General features: G+C 47.4%; 1 protein-coding gene across 2 annotated transcripts in view; it reads right to left on the reverse strand.

Moving 5' to 3' along the window:
* Window positions 1–209: 209 nt before the first annotated feature.
* Window positions 210–25,408, reverse strand: part of PPP1R13L (protein phosphatase 1 regulatory subunit 13 like) — a 49,132-nt gene continuing 23,933 nt past the window's right edge. For both annotated transcript variants that reach the window (XM_075608779.1, XM_075608778.1), the window contains exons 2-13: window positions 17,577–17,668; window positions 15,216–15,313; window positions 12,144–12,633; window positions 11,792–11,881; window positions 11,618–11,703; window positions 10,560–10,893; window positions 7,293–7,867; window positions 7,067–7,204; window positions 3,020–3,153; window positions 2,733–2,899; window positions 1,038–1,234; window positions 210–745 (exon numbers count right to left, since the gene is read on the reverse strand). In XM_075608779.1, coding sequence (XP_075464894.1) covers window positions 707–745; window positions 1,038–1,234; window positions 2,733–2,899; window positions 3,020–3,153; window positions 7,067–7,204; window positions 7,293–7,867; window positions 10,560–10,893; window positions 11,618–11,703; window positions 11,792–11,881; window positions 12,144–12,633; window positions 15,216–15,313; window positions 17,577–17,631 — 2,403 coding nt within the window. In that variant the 5' untranslated portion in view covers window positions 17,632–17,668 and the 3' untranslated portion in view covers window positions 210–706. The remainder of the gene's footprint in view (window positions 746–1,037; window positions 1,235–2,732; window positions 2,900–3,019; window positions 3,154–7,066; window positions 7,205–7,292; window positions 7,868–10,559; window positions 10,894–11,617; window positions 11,704–11,791; window positions 11,882–12,143; window positions 12,634–15,215; window positions 15,314–17,576; window positions 17,669–25,408) is intronic.

Consider the following 25,408-nt stretch of genomic DNA (forward strand, 5'->3'; position numbering starts at 1 on the left):
AGCCTAGACAACGCTCTTCCAGGCAGCACCTTTATCACCTTAGTTCCTGCCCCTCTAAGCCCAAGCGGGCACTAGGTCATGCGAACTACGCCATTGGCTTGCTATGTCCTTACTGTATATCTTTGTCTCAATGTGTAGTTGTGTCATTGTGTGTCACTGTGCAACTGTCTTATTGTGTAGTTGTGTCAGATACAAACACAAACACACAGTTTATTGCTAATTATTTTATTACAAAACCAATTTTTTTTTGTACAAAGGGGAAGGGGAAAGGGTGACTGCTACAAAACTACACAAGACACAAACACCCTGTTATGCCAGCATCCCCCAAACCAACACACTGCTTTGTCAGATACACAACACACCTGACACACAAACACAATGTACACACAACAAACCTGGCACACACAGTGTACCAAACACACAACACATCATACACACAGCTGTTCCAGATACACAACCCACGGCACACAGATATTGTATACACGCGCTGCTGTCAGCCACACATTAATATACACACATACAGACACACATTCCATACACAACACACATTGATTTGCCAGCCACACATAATATACACATGCACACAGATACACAATATAGACACACACAGAGCAGTATCAGCCTTCCTCCTCTGCGTGTTGCCGATATCACAGTGAGCTGATTATGTCATTGTGTGCCAATGTTGTCACTCCCTTCCAGCATGACATCACAGGGGGCTCCGCTGGGGGCGGACCCGCGGGAACAGCTGTAAGAGAAAAGAGGGGAGTAAAATCAGTGAAAAGATCTGGCACAGGAGCGTAGATAGACATAGCGGGGGGGGGGGGAGGGGGGGGTCAGGGGGCAGAGAGACTCTGGAGGAAGTAGAGTTCTGTGAGGGAGGGGGGAACGGGTAGACACCTGGGGTAGATTTCAGATTTAGTCATGGGGGAGAACAGACAACAGAGGAGAGGCGCTGACAGAGTCTGAGGGCAAATAGTTTATCGGGGCAGATAAAGTGGTGGTGGGGGATAAAGTCAGCAATGGAGTGTGGTACTTACCCCAAAATAGTTGCGGGGTACGTAGCCCTCCCGTCCACACAGCGATGCCCACCACCAAGTGCCCTCTTCCCCGTCCTTCCGCAGGACTGTGACAGGGTCGCCCTCCCGCAGAGACAGCTCGTCAGCAAACTCTGCCGGGTAATCCCACAGGGCGTACACGACCCCACTCTGGGCCTCTCCCATGCACTGCTCCACCTCTGGGGGAAAGAGGCAGAGAGGGGCAATCAGAGAAGGGAGGAATGAGGGGAGAGGGACAGATGGGGGGTGGAAGATAGATGAAAGGGAGAGAACCAGACCGGGGGGGGGGGGGGAAGGTGGAGAGAGAGACCCAGATGGGGCGGGGAGAGGGGGAAGAGAGAGAGCCAGATTGGGAGAGGGGGGGGGGGGCGGGAGTGAAAGACATTTTTTTTGGGGGAGGGCGGAGGAGAAGAGAGGCAGATGGGGCGGGGGGTCGGGGGAAGAGAGAGTGCCAGATGGGGACCGGGAGAGGAAAGAGAGAGAGCTAGATGGGGGGTGGGGGGACGGGAGTGAAAGACATTTTTTTGGGGGGGGGAGGGAGAGGAGAAGAGAGGCAGATGGGGCGGGGGGGGGGAAAGAGAGAGACAGGTGGGGGGGGGAGAGAATTGAGAGAGCTAGAAGGGAAGGGGGGGGAGAAGAGAGAGAGACAGATGATGGGGAAGAGAGAGAGAGAGAGACGGATTTGGGGGGGGGGGGAGAAATAGAGAGTCAGATGTGGGGAGAAAGAGAGATGCCAGATGGGGGGGAGAAGAGAGTCATATGGGGGGAAGAGAGACAGAAGGGGGGGAGGAGGGACAGACACATGGGGAGATAGACAGTTATCTATAGGATGTTAAATATAAGGGATTACATATAGGACAGTTTATAAATATGGGTTTACCTACAGGATGCTATATGAAATTGTATACTTATAGGATATTGCATACAAGGGGTTACCTATAGAATTATATGAATAAATATATGTAAAATCAATTTAAGATTATACTGTAAATACACACAAGGGAAAATACATACATATTTATTACAGGGTCCCCCTATGTCAGGGTTGGCCAACTGCAGTCCTCGAGGGCCACCAACAGGTCAGGTTTTAAGGATATCCCTGCTTCAGCACAGGTGACTCAATCAATGACCGAGCCACTGATTGAGCAACCTGTGCTGAAGCAGGGATATCCTTAAAACCTGATGTGTTGGTGGCCCTTACAGGATCAGAGTTGGCCACCCCTGCCCTGCATGTATGCATGTATGCATGTATGTATTTATGTATGCATGTATGTATGCATGCATATCTTTATTTAAATAGCGCTTCACAGCAGTAATACACGTGACATAATATAACACATAATGGGAATAAGCATCAGAAATAGAAGTAACACTAGGAAAAGGAGCCCCTGCCCCGAGGAGCTTACAATCTATGATATATGATAAGGGTAATTATATAAGCTTTTTTATAAAAGGGGATTCACAGGATGTTATAAATAAGGGACCACCTATAGGATATAGATCAAGTGTCACCCATGGAAGGATGGATATGTTATCTACAGGATACTATATATGAGGGGTCACCGTTGTGATATTATATATAAAAAGGGTGAACTATAGAAATAATTATATGTATATGGGCACACATATAAGGGACAGGCTATATGGGCAGTGTGGAGGGGGGAAAGGTAACGTTACCGGTCAGGTAGGCGAGACACTCCCTATATCCCTCCCTATATTGATCACACTTCTCCACGGCCAGGCTGCCATCGCTATAGGTGGTACTTAAGATGGCCGCTCCATGCCGCACCAGAGTCGCGCATAACTGCAGGTCATTACAGGAGGCAGCGCAGTGCAGGGGGGTCCTGGTGGGGGAGGGGAAGAGAGGGGCAACAAAAATTAACAACAGGGGCAGATAATTACCTCACAGCTCAATATCCTTGTATATCACACATTCTACTCCCTCCCCTTCCCGCCCCCCTCACCATCCATGACTGTCCGCTGCATTAACGTTGGCTCCGCTGCTAATTAGCAGGGTAACGATGTGATAATTAGCTCCACAGATGGCGTTGTGCAGAGCGGTGATGCCCTCCTCGTTAGGCTGACTGGGGTCATTCACCTGGAGGTAAAAGAATGGTTAAGAAGAGGGAACAATTTACCCCCAGGCATATTATGCCTCATGCACAGTTAAAAAGAAGAGGAGTAACCAAAGGAACAATACTCCGTTTGCCCTGGAGAAATCCGTTTCGGATCCAGAAGGGAGATTTTTAGTACTGCAAGGATCCCTATCAGGAGTCCCAGTATCCCTGGTGAACGTATACGCCCCGAATGAGGGCCAAGCACATTTTCTGAGAGAGGTCTATAGATGGTAGGACAACAATTTCCCCCTACAATAATTATGGCAGGAGATATGAATACAGTAAGCGTCCCTGACCAAGACAGATCAAGTATATTGGGTACCGACCATCCTAGGTCGACTCGGTTAAATGCTAAAAAATTTAAGGAGATACTAAAATATTTCTCTGACGGATATATTGAGGGCTCAGGGTCAGCGGGATTATACGTTCTTTTCAGCTCCTCGTCAGACCTACTCGAGGATTGATTATTTTCTGGGTACCAAAGATATTCTCCAGGCATCCTCCCAGTCGAATATTGGCTCAATATCCTGGTCAGATCATGCTCCTATCGAATTGGTGCTCTCTCCCCCCTTCGGCAGAAATACCCGATACAATTGGAAATTAAATGACTCCCTACTAAATTCGCCAGATGTGGAGGGTACAATAAAGGAAAAACTTTTGGAATATTTTTCAATAAACAAAGGCTCAGTTGAGTCCCCGACTACACTATGGGAAGCCCATAAGGTATCAATTATCTTAAATCCATAGCGTCGTATAAGAAAATAATTAAACAAAAATTATATAAAGATCTCTCTGAAAAATTGAGCCTGTTAGAACAGGAACACAAAAGTAAACCCTCCAAAAAAATATCAAAACTTTTAGACAAAACCAGGACTGAACTCAAACAGGTCGAGGTAGAGAGAGCCCCAAGATGGGCTAATCAACGCTATTATGACAAAGGAAACAAAGCAGATCAGCTATTGACCAATAAACTAAGAGGTCTTCGGGTTAAATCCCAAATTCCTACAATTCGAACTAAGCTAGGTAAAAAAAACATTTAACGAAAAAGAAATGGCTCAAGAATTTCCGGATTATTAGACTAAATTATACAATCTAGGTCCTCCTCAAAATTCTCACACTGGGTTGGCGGCTATATCAGAATACGTGGAGAAGTGTAATCTTCCTGCCCTATCAGAAGAAGCTTCCCAAAGATTAAATGAGAGAATAACTCAGGAGGAACTCTGAGATTTGATCAAACAATTGAAAATAAATAAAACACCAGGCCCAGATGGCTTCTCCAATCAGCATTGTAAGAAATTTAAGACGGTGCTGTCCCCGTTTATGCTCGAGGTCTTTAATTCATTCCTGGAAGGAGGGGATATCCCGACATCTATGTCTATGGCCAATCTGGCTATTATACATAAGGAGGGTAGGGATCCACTGCAATGTTGTAGTTATCGGCCTAGTTCCCTTCTTAATTCAGACTTTAAAATGTATAGCTAAATTCTGGCAAATAGGCTGAATCCAATTCTACCGAGTTTGATCCATATAGATCAAGTGGGTTTTGTCTCTGGAAGACAGGCCTCTGATAATACTCGAAAGATTATAAATATTATCGACCATGTACACCTAACATGAGCAAAAGGCATTCTACTAAGTCTAGACGCAGAAAAAGCATTCGACCGAATAAAGTGGGCTTTTTTTAGACCAAACTATGACTACATTTGGATTTAGGGGCCTGTTCTTGGAGGGTGTTCGAGCCCTTTACAAGACGCCCACGGCATATGTCAAACTCCCAGGAGGAGACTCAAGTCCCATAAAAATTAACAATGGCACGAGACAGGGCTGCCCTTTGTCTCCGCTTCTCTTCGCGTTGTCGATAGAACCCCTTTCAGCAACAATTAGAGACAAAATAAATGTAAAAGGAATTGAAATTGGAGGGACACAGTATAAAAGTTCCCTATTCGCAGATGACATAATATTAACGTTGGCATCCCTCCCGAATCTACAATCCCAATTAGACAAATTTGGAAAAATCTCGGGAGATAAAATCAATAATGATAAGTCAGAGGCCCTGAACTTAACTCTTTCGGCTCCAGAAGTTAAATTGTTATAAACAAATTTCAATCACAAGTAGAGTTCTTCAGATATCAAATATCTGGGAATCCGAATAACGAACACCTACCGATCCCTATATAAAAGTAACTTCCCGCAAAAACTAAAAAAGACCTTCAGAGATGAAATGATTACCAGATATCTTGGCTAGGTAGGATAATATCAGTAAAAATGAATATTCTGCCAAGGCTTCTGTATCATTTCCAGACTCTACCGATACACGTCTGTGACAGGGTGAAGTCAACCCCTATCAGTTATGCCTGGGAAACATATGTCTGAGTGCTTCATCCAGCACTCAGAAGGTCAACTCAGGAGGAAGCTAGGTAATCAGGATGTAAGCTGACACCTGATAACCAGCAAGGTATAAAATGATGTTGTTAATGGCAGTAGCTGGCTGCCTTAGACCAGAGAACTCTGCTAGGTGAGCTGCTAGCCAGAAGGATACAACCAAAGTAAGAATTGTTAATTTGTTTTACTGACTGCTAAATATACACTTATGGTTTGGTAAATGGTTTAGCCAGCCAGCCTGCTAGATAGGCCTGGAGTGTTAGTCAGTTCTCCCAATGTGGAGCAGGTTTTGTTTTGGTTTAAAGGGACAGTGTACCCACATGTTATGTTATGCTGTGGAGAAATAAAGCCACTGAACGTTTTCATTATCTTGAAACTACACGCGTGGACTGTTCCCTGACCTCGGCTACAGGCCGTCCTGCCACAACGTCCCTCTTTTAGAACTTAAAAATATACAAAATCGGATCTTCCAATTTATATGGAATGACAAGAGGCCAAGGGTAGCTAGATCCATAATGCTAGCACCAAAGGAATGCGGAGGCCTGGGAGTCCCAGATATTAAATATTCCTACGCAGCCCAACTAAAACAAGCAGTAATGTGGAGCAACAACCCAGCGTCTTGCTGCTGGTTGGAGATCGAGTCTTCTTATTTGGCCCTTATCGCCCTTTCGTCGATTCTTTGGTCTCAGAAAGGAGGGGAGACGCTAATGGGCGAGCCTGGTCTGGGTGCAATGAGGTGTACCTGGAAGATATGGTCTAAAAAATAAAGAAAAATATAATCTGACTTCCTCCCCGTCCTTACTGACCCCAATATTTGGAAACCCAGAGTTCCCCCCGGGATGCTCCCAAAAAGACTTTTTTTTTTTTTTTTAAAGATTTAAACATTAAAACAGTAGCAGATATGGTGGATAAAGGGATGATCCTGTCATATCAAGATATTCAAAAGAAATATTTAACCCAGAATCTTCCGATATTCGGCTTTCTTCAGATCGGACACTTTCTAACAACGATCTCTCAAAGGTCAAAATTCACAAAGCTAACAAATTTTGAGAAGCTGCGCGGAAAGGGTTTATACCAGAACAAAGGGGGGTGGGGGGGGGGGGCTGAGCCCCATCCGCCCCCTTTCCCTTTGAGGTTTCTCCCTTCCCTTAACCCCCCCCCCCTTCTTCTCTCCCCTTCCCTCTTTCTCTTACTATCCTTATCTCCATCTATCCCTTTTTTCTTGGAGTAAGTGTGGATGAATAGGGAGAAGTCGAACCCCTAAGTTAAATTAAGGGAGTATACATAGATCTCAGCTACTTATACATAATTTTAAAATCCCCTAGATTCTCCATGATTTGGATTTCTGACTCTTTGTAATGTCAAGGAAAAACATGATGTAAAATACTCCTGTGTGAATTGACTTGATATCTCCACGATGCTTGTGTCATGAGAAATACAATAAAAGTTTGGAAAGAGAGAAAGATCTGCAGAGCGCGGAGCCCCTCCTCTGCAGAGCAGTGGGGTTTATACCTCTTTAAGTGCCTGGGTCACTATGTCCAGCTCTCCTGTCAGCGCAGCGTCCAAAAGTAAAACCAGGGGGTTCATCCGGGCGCGCTGGGGTCGGTTCCTGCGAGGGGAACTCCGCCCCTTTAAGGCCGAGCGACGCTCCTAAAAGGGGAAAAAGACACCAATGACCTCATCCATTCATCTGTCCCCCATGCCCACCCCCTCTCCCTCTTTTCTCTGTCACTCTCACCAGCGTCTGAACATTGCCTGTCACCACGGGGACCCGAAACTCCGCCTCCACAGTCACTGGGGCTGACAACCCCACCCTGGACTCCGTCCCATCTATGATCACACACAGTGGCTCCTCTGGGGTAAGGCTTAGCTTTGGTGCGGGTATTATCAGCTTCTCCTCAGCCCGCAGCTGTTCAGGAGCGGTGCTTATTGGCTCATCCTCTGGTCCCTGCTCCTCAGGGGTGGGACCAAGCCTGTGGATGGAGTCTAGCAGCTTCTCCTCTCTTCTAAACTCCTCGGGAGTAGAGCCCAACAGTTTTTCCTCTGCTCTCAGTGGCTCAGGGCTCTGCTTGGGGGCGGGCCTCCCAAAGAGCCGGCCCATGATTTGCTGGTACTGGCGGTGGTGGGAGGGTAGGGGTGGGGTGGTGTGCTCCTGAGAGCCCCGTCTTCGTAGAGGGCGGGGCATATCCTCTAACACCCGCTGCACCTCGGCCAGGGAAGGGGGGAGGTTGGGCTGAAGGCGGGTAGGGCTAAGGGGGCGGGGCAATTCCTCACCAGTGGACGGTGCCAAGGCAGTGGGTGGAAGGGGCAAGCCTGTAGAAAGAGAAAGAGGCGCCCGCGTTATACAGAGCGTGAGAAAGAGACGCCCGCGTTATACAGAGCGCGAGAAACAGGTGCCCGCGTTATACAGAGCGCGAGAAAGAGGCGCCCGCGTTATACAGAGCGCGAGAAAGAGGCGTCCGCGTTATACAGAGCGCGAGAAAGAGACGCCCGCGTTATACAGAGCGCGAGAAAGAGGCGCCCAAGTTATACAGAGCGCGAGAAAGAGGCGTCCGCGTTATACAGAGCGCGAGAAAGAGGCGCCCGCGTTATACAGAGCGCGAGAAAGAGACGCCCGCGTTATACAGAGCGCGAGAAAGAGGCGCCCGCGTTATACAGAGCGCGAGAAACAGGCGCCCGCGTTATACAGAGCGCGAGAAAGAGGCGCCCGCGTTATACAGAGCGCGAGAAAGAGACGCCCGCGTTATACAGAGCGCGAGAAAGAGGCGCCCGCGTTATACAGAGCACGAGAAACAGGCGCCCGCGTTATACAGAGCGCGAGAAAGAGGCGCCCGCGTTATACAGAGCGCGAGAAAGAGGCGCCCGCGTTATACAGAGCGCGAGAAAGAGGCGTCCGCGTTATACAGAGCGCGAGAAAGAGGCGCCCGCGTTATACAGAGCGCGAGAAAGAGGCGTCCGCGTTATACAGAGCGCGAGAAAGAGGTGCCCGCGTTATACAGAGCGTGAGAAAGAGACGCCCGCGTTATACAGAGCGCGAGAAACAGGTGCCCGCGTTATACAGAGCGCGAGAAAGAGGCGCCCGCGTTATACAGAGCGCGAGAAAGAGGCGTCCGCGTTATACAGAGCGCGAGAAAGAGACGCCCGCGTTATACAGAGCGCGAGAAAGAGGCGCCCAAGTTATACAGAGCGCGAGAAAGAGGCGTCCGCGTTATACAGAGCGCGAGAAAGAGGCGCCCGCGTTATACAGAGCGCGAGAAAGAGACGCCCGCGTTATACAGAGCGCGAGAAAGAGGCGCCCGCGTTATACAAAGCGCGAGAAACAGGCGCCCGCGTTATACAGAGCGCGAGAAAGAGGCGCCCGCGTTATACAGAGCGCGAGAAAGAGACGCCCGCGTTATACAGAGCGCGAGAAAGAGGCGCCCGCGTTATACAGAGCGCGAGAAAGAGACGCCCGCGTTATACAGAGCGCGAGAAAGAGGCGCCCGCGTTATACAGAGCGCGAGAAAGAGGCGCCCGCGTTATACAGAGCGCGAGAAAGAGGCGCCCGCGTTATACAGAGCGCGAGAAAGAGGCGTCCGCGTTATACAGAGCGCGAGAAAGAGGCGCCCGCGTTATACAGAGCGCGAGAAAGAGGCGTCCGCGTTATACAGAGCGCGAGAAAGAGGCGCCCGCGTTATACAGAGCGCGAGAAAGAGGCGTCCGCGTTATACAGAGCGCGAGAAACAGGCGCCCGCGTTATACAGAGCGCGAGAAAGAGGCGTCCGCGTTATACAGAGCGTGAGAAACAGGCGCCCGCGTTATACAGAGCGCGAGAAAGAGGCGCCCGCGTTATACAGAGCGCGAGAAAGAGGCGTCCGCGTTATACAGAGCGCGAGAAAGAGGCGTCCGCGTTATACAGAGCGCGAGAAACAGGCGCCCGCGTTATACAGAGCGCGAGAAAGAGGCGTCCGCGTTATACAGAGCGCGAGAAAGAGGCGCCCGCGTTATACAGAGCGCGAGAAAGAGGCGTCCGCGTTATACAGAGCGCGAGAAAGAGGCGTCCGCGTTATACAGAGCGCGAGAAAGAGGCGCCCGCGTTATACAGAGCGCGAGAAAGAGGCGCCCGCGTTATACAGAGCGCGAGAAAGAGGCGCCCGCGTTATACAGAGCGCGAGAAAGAGGCGTCCGCGTTATACAGAGCGCGAGAAAGAGGCGTCCGCGTTATACAGAGCGCGAGAAAGAGGCGCCCGCGTTATACAGAGCGCGAGAAAGAGGCGTCCGCGTTATACAGAGCGCGAGAAAGAGACGCCCGCGTTATACAGAGCGCGAGAAAGAGGCGCCCGCGTTATACAGAGCGCGAGAAAGAGGCGCCCGCGTTATACAGAGCGCGAGAAAGAGGCGTCCGCGTTATACAGAGCGCGAGAAAGAGGCGCCCGCGTTATACAGAGCGCGAGAAAGAGGCGTCCGCGTTATACTGAGCGCGAGAAAGAGGCGTCCGCGTTATACAGAGCGCGAGAAAGAGGCGTCCGCGTTATACAGAGCGCGAGAAAGAGGCGCCCGCGTTATACAGAGCGCGAGAAAGAGGCGTCCGCGTTATACAGAGCGCGAGAAAGAGGCGCCCGCGTTATACAGAGCGCGAGAAAGAGGCGTCCGTGTTATACAGAGCGCGAGAAAGAGGCGTCCGCGTTATACAGAGCGCGAGAAAGAGGCGCCCGCGTTATACAGAGCGCGAGAAAGAGGCGTCCGCGTTATACAGAGCGTGAGAAAGAGGCGTCCGCGTTATACAGAGCGCGAGAAAGAGGCGTCCGCGTTATACAGAGCGCGAGAAAAGTGTGCGCGTTACACAGAGAGCAGCGTGAGTTACAAACGAGAGAGAGAGAAGTGTGTGTTACACAGAGAGAGAACGAGCAGCACGTGTTACAGGAGTGAGAGCTGCACGCGTTGTGCACAGCGAGAGACGGCTGCGCGCATTATACACAGAGAAAAAACTGTTTGTTATGCAGAGAGAAATAACTATGTATCTCACCCTCAGCAGAAGAGGTGCTCCATGTGGGTGGAGCCTGTTGAGGAGGTGTGGCCTGCTGCAGAGACATGGCTTGCATCGGGAGACCCTGTCGCTCCCAAAATGCATTCTGCAGGCGGAAGATCATGGAGAGGGGAAGGGGCCGGTGTTCCTGGCTCTTCCTCTCGGCGGGTGGGACCGGGATGCGGGATATGGGCTGTTGGGAGGGCAGGGAGCGGGGCAGGGTCCCAGTTCCCACTCTCCAGCCATGCCCTCCCCCCTCAGGCCCGCGCTCTCCTGCCCCTGAGGAGAACTTATAGCCCCGGGGGAGGGTGGAAGCGGGAGCGTTGGTGTCAACCTGCAAAGGGAGGTGGGGATGGAGGGAAGAGATAGAGTGGGACACGGTGACACACTGACATAATAGCACAAGGACACAGAACAACACAAGGACACAAGATGACAGTAGACTAATACATTTGTAGTTTAATTACTAGGCTGGTTTGTAGATTAAATAAAATATTAGTAAGTCAGTCGATTAGTAAGTAAGTCAGTCAATAGGTTAGTCGGTGGATTACTCAGCTGGTTAGTTAATAGGATAGTTATTTAGTCGGATATTAAGTTAGTCAGTAGGTAAGTACGTTTGTTACGTAGAATGTCAGGTTGTCAGTTAGTTGGATAGGTGCTAGCCTAATAGGTTACTAGCTGGTTAGTAAGTCAGTTAGTACATCAGTTAGTCGGTTATTTCGTTGTTAGTAGGTCGGTTAAAAAGTTAGTAGGTAAGTTAGTACTTAAATATATATTTAGTTGGTTAGTTTAGGATGCTCGTCAGTCAATTATTTGGTTATTGGTTTATAGGTTACTTAGTAGGTTGGTTAAGGATGGTAGTAGGTTAATTAGATCAGTCGGCTAATGAGTTCTCAATTAGTTGGTTAATTACTTGAAGTTAGGTTAGTAAGTTATTAGTTAGTATGTTAATTGGTTTGTTAGTTAGGCCAATTAGTGATTAGCAGGTCAGTTAGTAGGTTGATAGGTTAGTTTGCTGGTTAGTAGGTCGCCTAGTCTCAGATGACCCGCACACCCACCTTGCTCTTCCCTGGATTGTGGTCCAGGCTGCTCTCCCTCCAGGGCCCCACCAGAGGCACTCCCCCGACAGGCACTCGATCTGTCCCTGGGGATGGAGTGAGGGGGAGGGTGGTGAGTAAGAGGCTAGGTCTCACAACAGTTCTTTATCTCCCCCCTCCCTAGAGGTCACTTACTCTCCTGGGGCATCTTCTTCTCGTACCTCGCATCTAGATCAGACTCGTTCCAGTTGCGCGGAGTGCGACGGCGCAGAGAGGTGACATCATCTGGAGTGGTGGGGGAGACCAAGGATCAATGAATGATTGTTGATCAATAATCTATAAGGGACAATCAATCTAAAGCGGATAAATAATACAAGGAATAACCTATAAAGTGTAATAATCTATAAAGAAACCCAATAATCTATAAATGATACCGAACAACCCACAGGGAATAATCAACCATCTTTAGGGCAATTCACCTATAAAGGGATAATCAGTAATCTGTAGGGAATGAACAATAATTACCTAGGGGATAATCAATAATCACCTGAGACCCTCCAGGTTGTGAATTCCTGGGACCCCTCGTAGGATGGAGCCTGGCGTGGTAGGTAACTCCAGTCTGTATAAGCCCCTCCAGGGAGCCCCTCTGGGCCTGGGGAAGCACTTCGGACCCCCAGGGGGAAATCGTAGGAGCCCGGAGGCAGACGGGGGGAGGGGGAACGGCCCACAGAGTCATAAGAGAAGCTGAGTGGGCGGGGAGAGGTGGGGCGACCCCTGGGTGCTACGGGTTGGAGACTGGCCCAGGATGGGGAGAGGAGATAGGAGTCCCCGCCGTCGGATGGGAGGGGTCTGCGGGAAAGGGAGGGGGAGTGAATCACAGGGACCGGGCTAAGGGAAAGTGGAGCATCGAATGGTGGGGGCCTGCGAGTGAGGAGTGGTGCAAGGGTGGAAGGGGCTTGTGAGGAGTGGTGCCGGCGGGCGAGGGAAGGGGAGAGGGTGGTGGTGAATCCTTGAGTGGGCTGAGCATCAGGGGGACCCTGGAAATGAGGCAAATAGAGAGAGTTAGAGACACACACAGAATAAACAAGGCACTCACAGGTCTTAACAAGTGAAGAAAAGAAACTCTAATGCAAAACACAAAAAAAACAAAGTTTCAGTTCTATCAAGACACACACCACACACCACACACCACACACCACACACCACACACACAATATCAGCACCGGACAAAGTATGAGCTAAATAAAGGGTGTGCATTGACCCATAACACACGGTTACCCGACATTTCGGTCCCCAAAGGGACCTTCGTCAGTGTCTGTCAGTTGTGCTGGGGGGGAACGCAGCTGGTGAAACTTGCCCAGGGTGCAAAAACACCAAGTAACTCCCCTGCGTTTACGCATATTTACATTATCAGACACTTCAACAGCTGCATGGTCAGACCTCCACTCCTCAAACGCCCTGTCAGAGGCCCCCTCCGCTCCCCCCCACCCTCCTCGCTCCTCATCCTTCCAGTCAGACCCTCCTCCTCCCCGCTCCTCATCCTTCCATTCAGACCCCCCCCCTCCCCATCCTCAGGGGGCTATTGCAGTGTGCGTGTGTATGGGGGGTTATTGTAGTGTATGGGGGGGGGAGGTTATTGTAGTGTGTGGGGGGGAGGTTATCGTAGTGTGTGTGTGTGTGGGGGGGAGGTTATCGTAGTGTGTGTGTGTGGGGGGGGGAGGTTATCGTAGTGTGTGTGTGTGGGGGGGAGGTTATCGTAGTGTGTGTGTGTGGGGAGGGGGGAGGTTATCGTAGTGTGTGTGTGTGGGGGGGGGGAGGTTATCGTAGTGTGTGTGTGTGTGGGGGGGGGAGGTTATCGTAGTGTGTGTGTGGGGGGGGGAGGTTATCGTAGTGTGTGTGTGTGTGGGAGGGGAGGTTATCGTAGTGTGTGTGTGTGTGGGAGGGGAGGTTATCGTAGTGTGTGTGTGTGTGGGAGGGGAGGTTATCGTAGTGTGTGTGTGGGAGGGGAGGTTATCGTAGTGTGTGTGGGAGGGGAGGTTATCGTAGTGTGTGTGTGGGAGGGGAGGTTATCGTAGTGTGTGTGTGGGAGGGGAGGTTATCGTAGTGTGTGTGTGGGAGGGGAGGTTATCGTAGTGTGTGTGTGGGGGGGGAGGTTATCGTAGTGTGTGTGGGTGGGGAGGTTATCGTAGTGTGTGTGTGGGGGGGAGGGGTTATCGTAGTGTGTGTGTGGGAGCGGAGGTTATCGTTGTGTGTGTGTGGGGGGAGGTTATCGTAGTGTGTGTGTGTGAAGGTTATCGTAGTGTGTGTGTGGGGAGGTTATCGTAGTGTGTGTGTGGGGAGGTTATCGTAGTGTGTGTGGGGAGGTTATCCTAGTGTGTGGGGGGGGGGTTATCGTAGTGTGTGTGTGGGGGGGGAGGTTATCATAGTGTGTGTGTGGGGGGGAGGTTATCATAGTGTGTGTGTGTGTGGGGAGGTTATTGTAGTGTGTGTGTGTAGGGAGGTGTGGGGAGGTTATCGTAGTGTGTGTGTGGGGCGGGGGGAGGTTATCGTAGTGTGTGGGGGGAGGTTATTGTAGTGTGGGGGGGAGGTTATTGTAGTGTATGTGTGGGGAGGAGGTTATTGTAGTGTGTGTGGGGGAGGTTATTGTAGTATGTGTGTGGGGGGAGGTTATTGTAGTATGTGTGTGGGGGGTTATTGTAGTGTGTTTGTGTGGGGGGAGTTATTGTAGTGTGTTTGTGTGGGGGGAGTTATTGTAGTGTGTTTGTGTGGGGGGAGTTATTGTAATGTACGTACAGGTGATTATTCTAATTTGTGTATTGTGGGGGTGTACTGTATTGTATCGGGGGAATTGTATGTGTGTGGGGAAATTGTGTGTGTGGCCGGGGGCGTGGGGGGCAGAAGGAAATGAATGTGAGGAGGAGGAGGAGGAGGAGGATTGAGGGAGCTGGATTGAGTGTGAAGGGGGTGGGGGGTGTTACTGGGTGATAGCGATGGGGGGGGGAAAGAGTGTGCGAGGAAAAGGGGGAGAGTTACGGAGGGGGTAGAAGAGAGGGGAGATAAATACCAGAGTGACGAGGTGTAAAGGCTCACAGTGCCGCCAACACGCATGTGGGGGTGGGGGGGGTGGTGGGCCTGATGGAAACTCCTGAATCTACGGAATATGTTCACTCATACTGGGGCTCTGAAAAAATATGTTGCCCGGGGGACCGTGCATGTCTGGCTACGTCACAGGACGGGTGGCAAGAAAGAAACCATTTCTCAAAACGACTCAACTTAAATAACGTGTGAGGTTTGCGAAAAAGCACATAGATGATACTGCAAACATGTGGGAAAAGGTTTTGTGGTCAGACGAGATACATTTTACTTTTTGGTCTAAATTCCAAGCGTTACGCCTGGTGCAAACTCAACACTGCACATCACCCAGTTAACACCATCCCAACTGACAAGCATGGTGGTGGCAACATCATGTTATGGGGATGATTGTTTTCAGCAGGGACTCAGAAGTTTGTCAGTATAGAGAGGAGAATGAATGGTGCAAAGTACAGGTGAATCCTTGAGGAAAACGTCTGTGCGCGCGCGTATACACACACACACACCCTCCCTTTCCAGGTCTACCCACCGCTCTCCTGTCCTCTAACTCCCTCCTCAGCTTATCCAGTTTGGCCGACGCCAAGTCCAGCTCCATCTGCTTGATGTCCAACTCCTGGGAGGCCAGCGCTGCCAAGAGAAGAGGACATCTTACATTATCCAGCACACTAACGTACAGACCTGGAGTTGGTAATTAAGGGCCTCAGACTACTGCTTAATAATAGGCCCGAAATATGGACTAGTAGTGAAAAGATTTGTAGGCCAAAGCCCATCTACTAGTATTGCAAACCATTAAAGGTGGGGGTGGCGCTGCTGCCAAGGGACGGAGTTAAACTGCTCCAAGAGGAGAATTTAAAGACTACTATTCTACTATTCAAGGCTAGACCCAGAAACCAGACTAGAAGTATTGCCATGGCAGAGACCCCATTAAACATTTTCTATAAATGGCAATAAATAGAGGAAGACCCTCTAAAAGTTCTATTGTATAAATGGGATATAGAAGGGAGGCTCTAAAAACTGAAATAATGGCCCTATAAGAGAGTCTTATTGTTAGGGTGACCAGATTTGTCCCGATAATCTCACGCATGTGCAGTCGGCGCTCGTCAACTGCGCATGTGCGAAGAGCACTTGACCACACATGCACGATCGGCACGTCCAAGCTGCACGTTCTTATGTGTGATCGGCATTTGCCACCTGCGCAAGTGCTAACGGCTTTTGCCGGTCGCTCATGCGCAATCAGTGCTTGCCAATCGTGCATGCGCAAAAGACAGCCGGCAAGTGCCAATCGCGCCAGCGGCACTGAAAACCGGGGCAGAGCAGGAAATAGTAGGGACAGAGCCGGCTAAACCGGGATGTCTGGTCACCCTACTTATTGTAAAAATTAGATAATAATAGGATATACAAGGTCTGTATCAGTTTATTACAATAGTTTTTATAAGTTAAATTCCATCATATAAACAGACATAAACCCTATAAAAGTCCTATAGTATAAATGGGATATACGACAGGCTCTGTCCTATAAACGGAGACACATACCCTATAACAGTCATATTGGAATATATTGAATGGAGTATCCATCATATAAACTGAAACACAGATCTTATAAAAATCCTGTTGTATAAATGAAATATACAAGAGAAGCTCAGTCATAAAAACGAAGACAACGACCCTATAAAAGTCCTACTATATATAAATCAGTTATGTGAGGGAGGCTCCAATCTATAAGCGGAGACACAGACCCTATAAAAGTTCCATAGTATAAATGAGATATACGACAGGGGTTCCGTTCTATAAACCAAGATGTGGACCCCATAAAAAAAAAAAGTTGTATAAATAGGAGGATATACAAAGGAGGTTACGTCCAACAAACTGATGCACGAATCCTATATATATCCTATTGGATATACAAGGGAAGGTCCGTCTTTTAAACTGGCTCACAGACCCTACCAAGTCCTATTGTATAAATGGAACATACAAAAGAAGGCTGTGTCTTACACACAAATGCAGCCCCTATAAAAGTAATGTTGCATATATGGCATTTTTCCTTACAGAAGAAAGTTCATGCAGTTCCTGTCTTATACAAGTTATTATTTATGTGTCCCATATTCTGTCTCCACCCTATAAAAGCAATAATTAATACAACTTCCTGTTACCCGGTCCCAAAAAAATATAAATAATAATAATAATAAATAAAATAATCATAATATATATCTATATATATATATATCTATTTTTCATAGGGTCGTTTTATGAGTTTTTAAGATGGACTCCCATCGTGTATCCCATTTATACAATAGCCATTTTATGCGGTCAGTGTCTCTAGTTTATAAGACGAAGCCTCTCTCGTATATACAGTACTATTTATACTATAGGACTGTTATAGGGCCTGAGTCTAAGTTTATAGGACAGAGCCTCCGACGTAGTGTATATCCCATTTACACAACAATACTTTTATAGGATCTATTGACAATATATTGATATACCAATGTGATATACTGATATACCAATATAATATACTGATATACCAATATAATATACTGATATACCAATATTAATACTATATTGATGATGTCACTGCATTATAGTGACGCATGTATCATTTTATTTATATAACGCCAACCATGTATGCAGCACCTTACATTACAATAAGAGGTAAATCATGTACATTTAAAACAATGGGAATAAGTTCAACAGGTAAATGACAAACATAAGGCTAAAGAGATGATTTATTAATATAATCTAAGTGCGTTACAGCGGTGATCTATGAATATATTAATCATGTCACTGATCTGTTGATATATCGATGACGTCACTAATTATATTGATCATATATTGATATGTCAGTATATAGATATCTCTTGTGTCTGCCCCTACTTACACTAGAAACACTTACACTGAAAGTTGAGATCCATGAAAGACTGCTTGGTGTTGACCTGGTCTCCTGCCATCTTGCGAATGGCGTCTCGCCAACCGATTAGTTTGGTCCTTGGGAGGAAAAGAACTTCCATTCATAACCTGATATTTAACCTAGGGCAAGATTTAACGGGGGTCGGGGAGAATGTGTGCAGGCTGGAACAGAGAGAGAAAACTGACAGCAGGGGAGGAGGGAATGCATTTATCAGATAGGAGGGAGAAGGGTGTGTAAGGGGAAGAGTACTGAAACGAGCAGTGCGAGAGGGAGGGAAGGGGGAAGGTGAGTCAGAGAGAGGGAGTGGAAGAGGAGAGGGGGAGTTAGACAAAGTTAGAGAAAGGGTGAGAGATAGAGAGATTTAAAAAAAAAAAAAAGACAAAGAGAGACAGACCATGAGAGTGTGAGACAGCTCCCAGGAATGTGACAGAGAGGCTCTGTCTCCTGTGTAAACCCTGGAGCTGCACCTGGGTGGGGGATAATTATCCCCTGTGATACCCCCGTGGAAGGAGAGGGGTGGGTGGCTATGTGCTAATACAAAACGTCACACAACTGTGTACAGTCGGAGAATGACATCCTTGTGTGTGTGTGTGAGAGAGACAGATCATGTGCATGTGTCTATATACAGTATGTGTATGTGTGTATGTGTGTGCATGGAGATATATATGTGTGTGTCTGTGTGACACTGTGTAGGATTGGGGACAGCATGTCCTCAGGACTGTCACACCCAGTATTGTATAACCAGAGCTACACCCACACACATATATACAAAAACAGCATCACATACACACACAGATTTTGTTTTTTCTATCACGGCATCACACACAACAATTTGGGTACTAGCGAGGGGCAGCAACATTGTATAGTTGAACAGGGTCCAGCACACGCAAAGTCAAAATATATAGTGCGTTATTTGCAGGATCAACATATTATTAAGAGAAAATATATATTATATATACACACATACAATATATATATACATACATACACACACTTTTCAAAGAAAGGTTGCCCACAGCACTTGAAATTTGTTTACAAATGTTCCTTAACCATGAAGAACTTACATTTTTCAACACAATTGGAGTGCTTTGGGGAACCTTTTTTAGATCCTATATGCTACAGCAGGGGAGCGCAAACTTTTCCTGCTGTGCCCCCCTATCTGGCCTGCTTTAGATTTGCGCCCCCCCTCCTCCCTGTCGCTGCGTCAGATGACGCCCTGGGGTTACGTGACGTCTGGTCACGTGACCCGCGGTGACATTTGACGCCTGTGACATCACATCATCACGTCATCATTTTATGCCGCGTTGCCATGGAGACGTGCCACAACTTCTGAATCTCTGTATGTTTTCTTGCTGCAGAGACCTCTGGTTGGCCGAATTGGCCAACGACCACCTGACATATGTAGGATTGCCAGATGTCCCGTACATTTGGGATTGTCCCTTTTTCCAACGAGTTGTCCCTGGAAGGTCTGTGGGGGATGCATAATTGTAACGTATTTCAGGGGGCATTGGGACAATTCAGGGGTGCACGCAGGTCTGTCCAGCAGTGACAGGAGGAGAAGGATGGCGGTGGGCGGTGCAGAAGACACAGGTGGTGGCTGCTATGGATGATAGTGGCAGAGGGCAGGGATGGAGCCCGCCCCAGCGGTCCGACCCGGATGCAAATGACAAATTCCAGTGTCTGTGTCAGGACGGTCTCCGCTCCACAGGTGAGAGCTGTGGACTGCGACTGGGCACTTTTAGCAAGGACGAAGGCTAAGAGAAGGAGGGAGGAGTGGGCTGAGAGATGGGGGAAAGAAAGGAATACTGTAGTTTGGAGGGGGGAAATGAATAGATGGAGGGGGGAGAAGAAATGAATACTCTAGATGGAAGGGGGGGAATGAATAGATGGAGGGGTGATAAATGAAGACTGTAGATGGGAGGGGGGGGAAATGAATAGATGGAGGGGAGAGGGAAGATAGAGAATGATAAGGGAGAAAGATGGGGGGGGAGAAACGATGGATGTTTTTGTCACTAAAAACTTATAGGAAATGTATGGCTTTAAAGGTAATTTTGCAACGGAATTTCGGCGTCCCATATTATAAAAACGCAAAATTTCGCAAACCTAGTCTGACATTCATCCACACAGATAAGTTAGCTACCATTTCAGTGCAAGAGGTGCAAACACACACACACACACACACACACATCGACGATCCCCAATAAACTTGTCAGAACTGGATCAATTTTCCAGTGAAACATTTCACCATCCTACCGTTCAAAGCTAGTAGACACCAATCAAAAAAGCCTCAGCAGTAATTGCTGCGAAAGTTGCTTCTACCGAGTACTGACTTAAGTGACGGAATACTTATGCACCCAGTAAATTTAATTTGGTACATTTCCTTTGCTGACATTTAACCTCCTCATATAACAATGTCCAGTTTAACCACTACAGCTGTCTATCTTAGAATAAAAAAACATTTGTTTCAAAAACTGTGTACAGGTATACATTATTTGTAATTCAACAAAATGTGACATTATGGTTAGGGAGTGAATACTTCTGCAAACGTGTGTGTGTGTATATAGTGCCATACACACGGCCAGCAATACATATATACAAAACAAAAAGGAAGAAGTGCACGCTCCTTAGTGCAGTAAATTGAATACAATAAATCAGTTTAAAACGACAATTGCTCACTCACGAGATGTCAGATGTGAATGCGCAATCTCAGCAAAACCAGTGCTGTTTACGACATCCAGATAGGGACTATAGAAAGGTCCAGTCCCAGGTATAGATTAAATTCTGGGAGGTCCACTTGAGCGACTGCTGTCACACCAATGCAGCAGTCTGATCCACAGCTGATGCGGAGGCAGTGGGGGAGTTGAGATCAGTACTCCACTCCTAGCAAAGACCCACACTGCCCCTGCTGGTCTGGGATATAGATGAAGCAGTGTAATCCGAGTTCGCACAGTCAAAGCTGTGCATAGAAGTCACACAGTGTGCCCAAGAGAAAACGTCCTCCTTCAGGGGTGACGAAACGTGTAGGGTATCGTCACTGATGTCTTACGTCTCCACGCATTCGGGTCAAGAGTGAGCTCTCATGCCATTTCGTGACGAACAGGCTTACACCAGCTCATTGTAGCAATGGACACCATTGGACTTTTGTGCGTTTGGAGCGGTTAGTCCAGATGATTGCAGCATTGGAGTGTTTGTTCCAGTTTTCATTACGTGGGTATTCCCGACTACAGCAGCATTGTGGGTTCTGTTCCTGCTCTATGCAGCGTCCTCGACATCACTGGACCTGCGATGGTGTTTGGTAAAAATCCTGCCTGTGTTTATAACCTACGCTCGAGCTGTCCTTTAAAATCAGCTAAATTATCCGCTTGTAGCTGTGTACGCGTAGAGGTCACGAGAGGCTGCTCAACGCGCTCGCCCATTGGCTGGGACAAAGGGGCCAGGAAGCGCGAGCGGAGGGAAGTTCTGCCGAGTGCTGTTGCAGTCCGGACGCATCATCGGCGCCAACCACGGCTACCCGCTGTCGCTTGTGGTCAGTGTCTGTCCCCCTCAGTGTGGCATTGAATCGTGTTGCTAGATTGAACTATTATGAGTGTTTTTTCTATAGATTAATTTGATTCGTGGTGTAAGCTTCATAGAAGCACGTGCTAGTTTAGTATCCCTGCGTGGGAGTGCTCTGGTATCTAATGCAATTGTTATATTGTGTTTTCATTTATATTGATTGTTAGTGTTGCTGTTTTTGTAATTGTATTATTCAGTTACTGAATATTGTGTGATCATTTGACCAGATATTAAAATGGTCACATATTTTTAATATTGATTGGTGGTGCGCTGGGTGTGCATTTTCTTCTCTCTGTGTTTATACACTCCATGCAAGGATTTTATATAGATCATGTGAGTGGGCATTTGTCCGAAGCGTTTTATGGAATGCTAGTTTTTTTAATGTACCTTATTGACTATGGAGCGTGTACTTCTCGTGTCGGATTTCTAGACATTTTCCCTGGTGTGGTTCACCTGTTGGAGAAGCAGCCCTCGCCTCCGGGTGGCAGTATATGACTCCATTTGCTCTATTTGATACTATATTTGTCTTGTATCTTCATTGTGGACTTTTAAATGGTTATTCGCAAGTATTACACCTTTTGTTTCACTTTTAGATTGAAACATTTCAGTGTTTTGATATTTGTATTTACACTTCACATTTATACTTTAAGCACTGAATATATGTTAAAGCTGCAGTTCAGTCAATATCCTGCATGTGTGTTTTTTTTTAATAAATCAGTTCTGTAGTAAGAAAAAATATTTTTAGCATTTTCTGTTTTAAAAACAACAACTTTGAAAGACCAATTTTCTTGTATTCTATTTTAACAGCCATTTGCTAAGGCACTGCCCCTTCATGTCCTGTCACAAGCCCTGGCACACCCCTTTGTCAGCCCTGCCCTCCCTCTAGCACATGTCAGTGCAGGAGTGCTCATGAATATTCATGAGCTTCCACTGACAGACAAGCAGAATATAAACAGATCCCTTCACTAATTATGTCACCAAATTTCGACCTATCAATACATGGAGAACGAATTGACCTGCAGCTATACAGTTCTTTAGGTAATTAGAGATTGCCCACATGAAACTATTGAAGTAAAAAAAAAAAAAAAAAAAAAAAAAAAAAAAAGACTGAACTGCAGCTTTAAATAGCACTTGACACCTTTATTAGAGGAACACTAATATATCAATATAATATAAAAAGACTGCGCCTGTATGTGTAGTGGTATTGTATGATTAATGGTGTGATGATAATCTAAAGCCCCTTTATATAGGCTCATTAATTGTACAATAATCGTATACAAATTGAGTCATCAATCACCTACTGATTGATAAATATATGATGTAAATGAATACAAATGTATTAGAGTGTTGCTGATATCAAAGTATCATTGTATGTTGTGAATCAAAAAATATGAGTAAAAAAATGATATAAATCAGCGCTGCGCAAACTTTTTCAGCTGCGGCCTCCTTCCTGGGAGCCGCAGCGTTGGCGCCCCCCCTCCCCGAAGGCACGGCTTCAAATGACGTTGCGGGTCACATGACCCCACCGTGTCATTTGACGCGCGTTGCCATGGCGAAGACCCGACTGCCAGTAGGTAAGTGAGGTTACAGGGGCCTCACGCCTCCCCCGACATTAAATTAAATGCCTGGGGGAAGAGCGCAAGGCCTCTGTAACAGTCCGCGCCACCCCCCTGCAAATTCTCCCGCCCCCCTCGGGGGCACGCCCCCCAGTTTGCGCACTGCTGATATAAATAATAACAATATGTGAGTGAGGTATTATTACAGAAATTGATAAAAAAAATATATAATATAAAAAAATATTTAAAAAAAACAAAACGAAAAAACCATACGAATTAAAGTCCACAGGATAAATGATCCCAATTGTTTTCACTTGATGCACTTAAGAGGATACTGGCAGCCTTCTCTATGGGTTCAACGACCGCCCCTCACAATCTGCATAGAAAAAGAAAAAAAGCGCCCGATCCTAGCGCATTATCACTAAAAAAAAAATAATAAATTCCATTGATCACAATTTAAAACTCACAAACAAAGAGTATGTTTAGGCGTTTATAAGATCAATGCTCATGCCCCAAACGAGCTGACGCGGCTCCGCTCCTCTGCTCCCACAGTCTGTACCGGCCGTCACGAGCTCCCGTCCAGCAGGAACTCCCAATGGTTTCAGCTATCAGACAGTCCTCCGGCAACACACAGCAAGTGCATTTAGTTCCGGGCAGGGAACGTTTTAAACAGGGCAGCGGATTCCCTCAGGTTTTACAATATAGGTCCCCTGAAGAAATCAGTAAATCTGAAGAAACGCGTAGGGTTACACGTGTTGCTGATACCAAGGTGGTTGTGAGCGGTTTACCTATATTGTAAAACTGAGGGAATCCGCTGGCCTATTTAAAACGTTAAAATGCAAACAAGAGCCGGGCGCTTACCTTACGTGTTGTGTCAGGGTGGGGGGTGCAGTATGATGCTTGAATAACAAACCAAATGGAGGTGGTCTCTCACAATGGAGTCTGTTAAGGATCCCTGTGCTCAACCCCAGAAAGGGGTTTCCAAAGCCCTTGTGGGATATAGAGAGAGAAAGAATAGGGGGAGCAAAAGGGTTTAGAGCATATTAAACAGCAATAACAATCTTAATACAGGTCACTGTCTCTGGAGTGTCAATATACAGATGATAAATCAATACTCACACGGCCCTGTGTGAGCAAAGTTGCATAGGGGTGTCTTGATTTTGGGGGTCTGGTCTGTCCACGTAGTTAGTGGGGTTAAGGGTATACATAAGTGAAGCAATAACCATAAACACTTACACGGCCATGTGTAAGCACAGTTGTTGAAAGGTATCTGTGGTATACACCTAGATTGCCCGTCCAAAGTAATCCCAGGGGTGCTGTGCACGCTGCTGCTGGCAGGCAGGGGGTTAAATACGGGTCTCCGTCACGGTTCTCCCGTCCTGGGGTTCTTTCCCTCCCCGTTTCAGCAAGGGTAGTGAGTGAGGCAAAATTACAGTGTGATATCAGCAATGATCTTTAAAAACGTAAACGTTTATTAAACATTGAATATTGAATCACAACAAATGCACTCACATAAAATAACACTGTCCCGGCGTGCTCCCGTGGCTGTGGTTCGCAGATGTTCCTGGCCGCACTCTCCTCCGCGTCCGGAGTCGGAATAGATGGCGGTTCCTGGCGCGGCTGTGTCTGCAACTGCTTCCACCAGCTACGGAAGCCCCAATAGTTCAAAAGTCTTCACCGAAATAGAGCTACGCGTTTCGCCGTGTAAAACGGCTTCCTCAGGCTCAAAATGTCATTTTGAGCCTGAGGAAGCCGTTTTACACGGCGAAACGCGTAGCTCTATTTCGGTGAAGACTTTTGAACTATTGGGGCTTCCGTAGCTGGTGGAAGCAGTTGCAGACACAGCCGCGCCAGGAACCGCCATCTATTCCGACTCCGGACGCGGAGGAGAGTGCGGCCAGGAACATCTGCGAACCACAGCCACGGGAGCACGCCGGGACAGTGTTATTTTATGTGAGTGCATTTGTTGTGATTCAATATTCAATGTTTAATAAACGTTTACGTTTTTAAAGATCATTGCTGATATCACACTGTAATTTTGCCTCACTCACTACCCTTGCTGAAACGGGGAGGGAAAGAACCCCAGGACGGGAGAACCGTGACGGAGACCCGTATTTAACCCCCTGCCTGCCAGCAGCAGCGTGCACAGCACCCCTGGGATTACTTTGGACGGGCAATCTAGGTGTATACCACAGATACCTTTCAACAACTGTGCTTACACATGGCCGTGTAAGTGTTTATGGTTATTGCTTCACTTATGTATACCCTTAACCCCACTAACTACGTGGACAGACCAGACCCCCAAAATCAAGACACCCCTATGCAACTTTGCTCACACAGGGCCGTGTGAGTATTGATTTATCATCTGTATATTGACACTCCAGAGACAGTGACCTGTATTAAGATTGTTATTGCTGGTTAATATGCTCTAAACCCTTTTGCTCCCCCTATTTAAAACGTTCCCTGCCCGGAACTAAATGCACTTGCTGTTTGTTGCCGGAGGACTGTCTGATAGCTGAAACCATTGGGAGTTCCTGCTGGACGGGAGCTCGTGACGGCCGGTACAGACTGTGGGAGCAGACGAGCAGAGCCGCGTCAGCTCGTTTGGGGCATGAGCATTGATCTCATAAACGCCTAAACATACTCTTTGTTTGTGAGTTTTAAATTGGGATCAATGGAATTTATTAAACATTTTTTAGTGATAAT

Source organism: Ascaphus truei, chromosome 7 (genome assembly GCF_040206685.1).
Source record: "Ascaphus truei isolate aAscTru1 chromosome 7, aAscTru1.hap1, whole genome shotgun sequence".
Taxonomy (NCBI): Eukaryota; Metazoa; Chordata; class Amphibia; order Anura; family Ascaphidae; genus Ascaphus; species Ascaphus truei.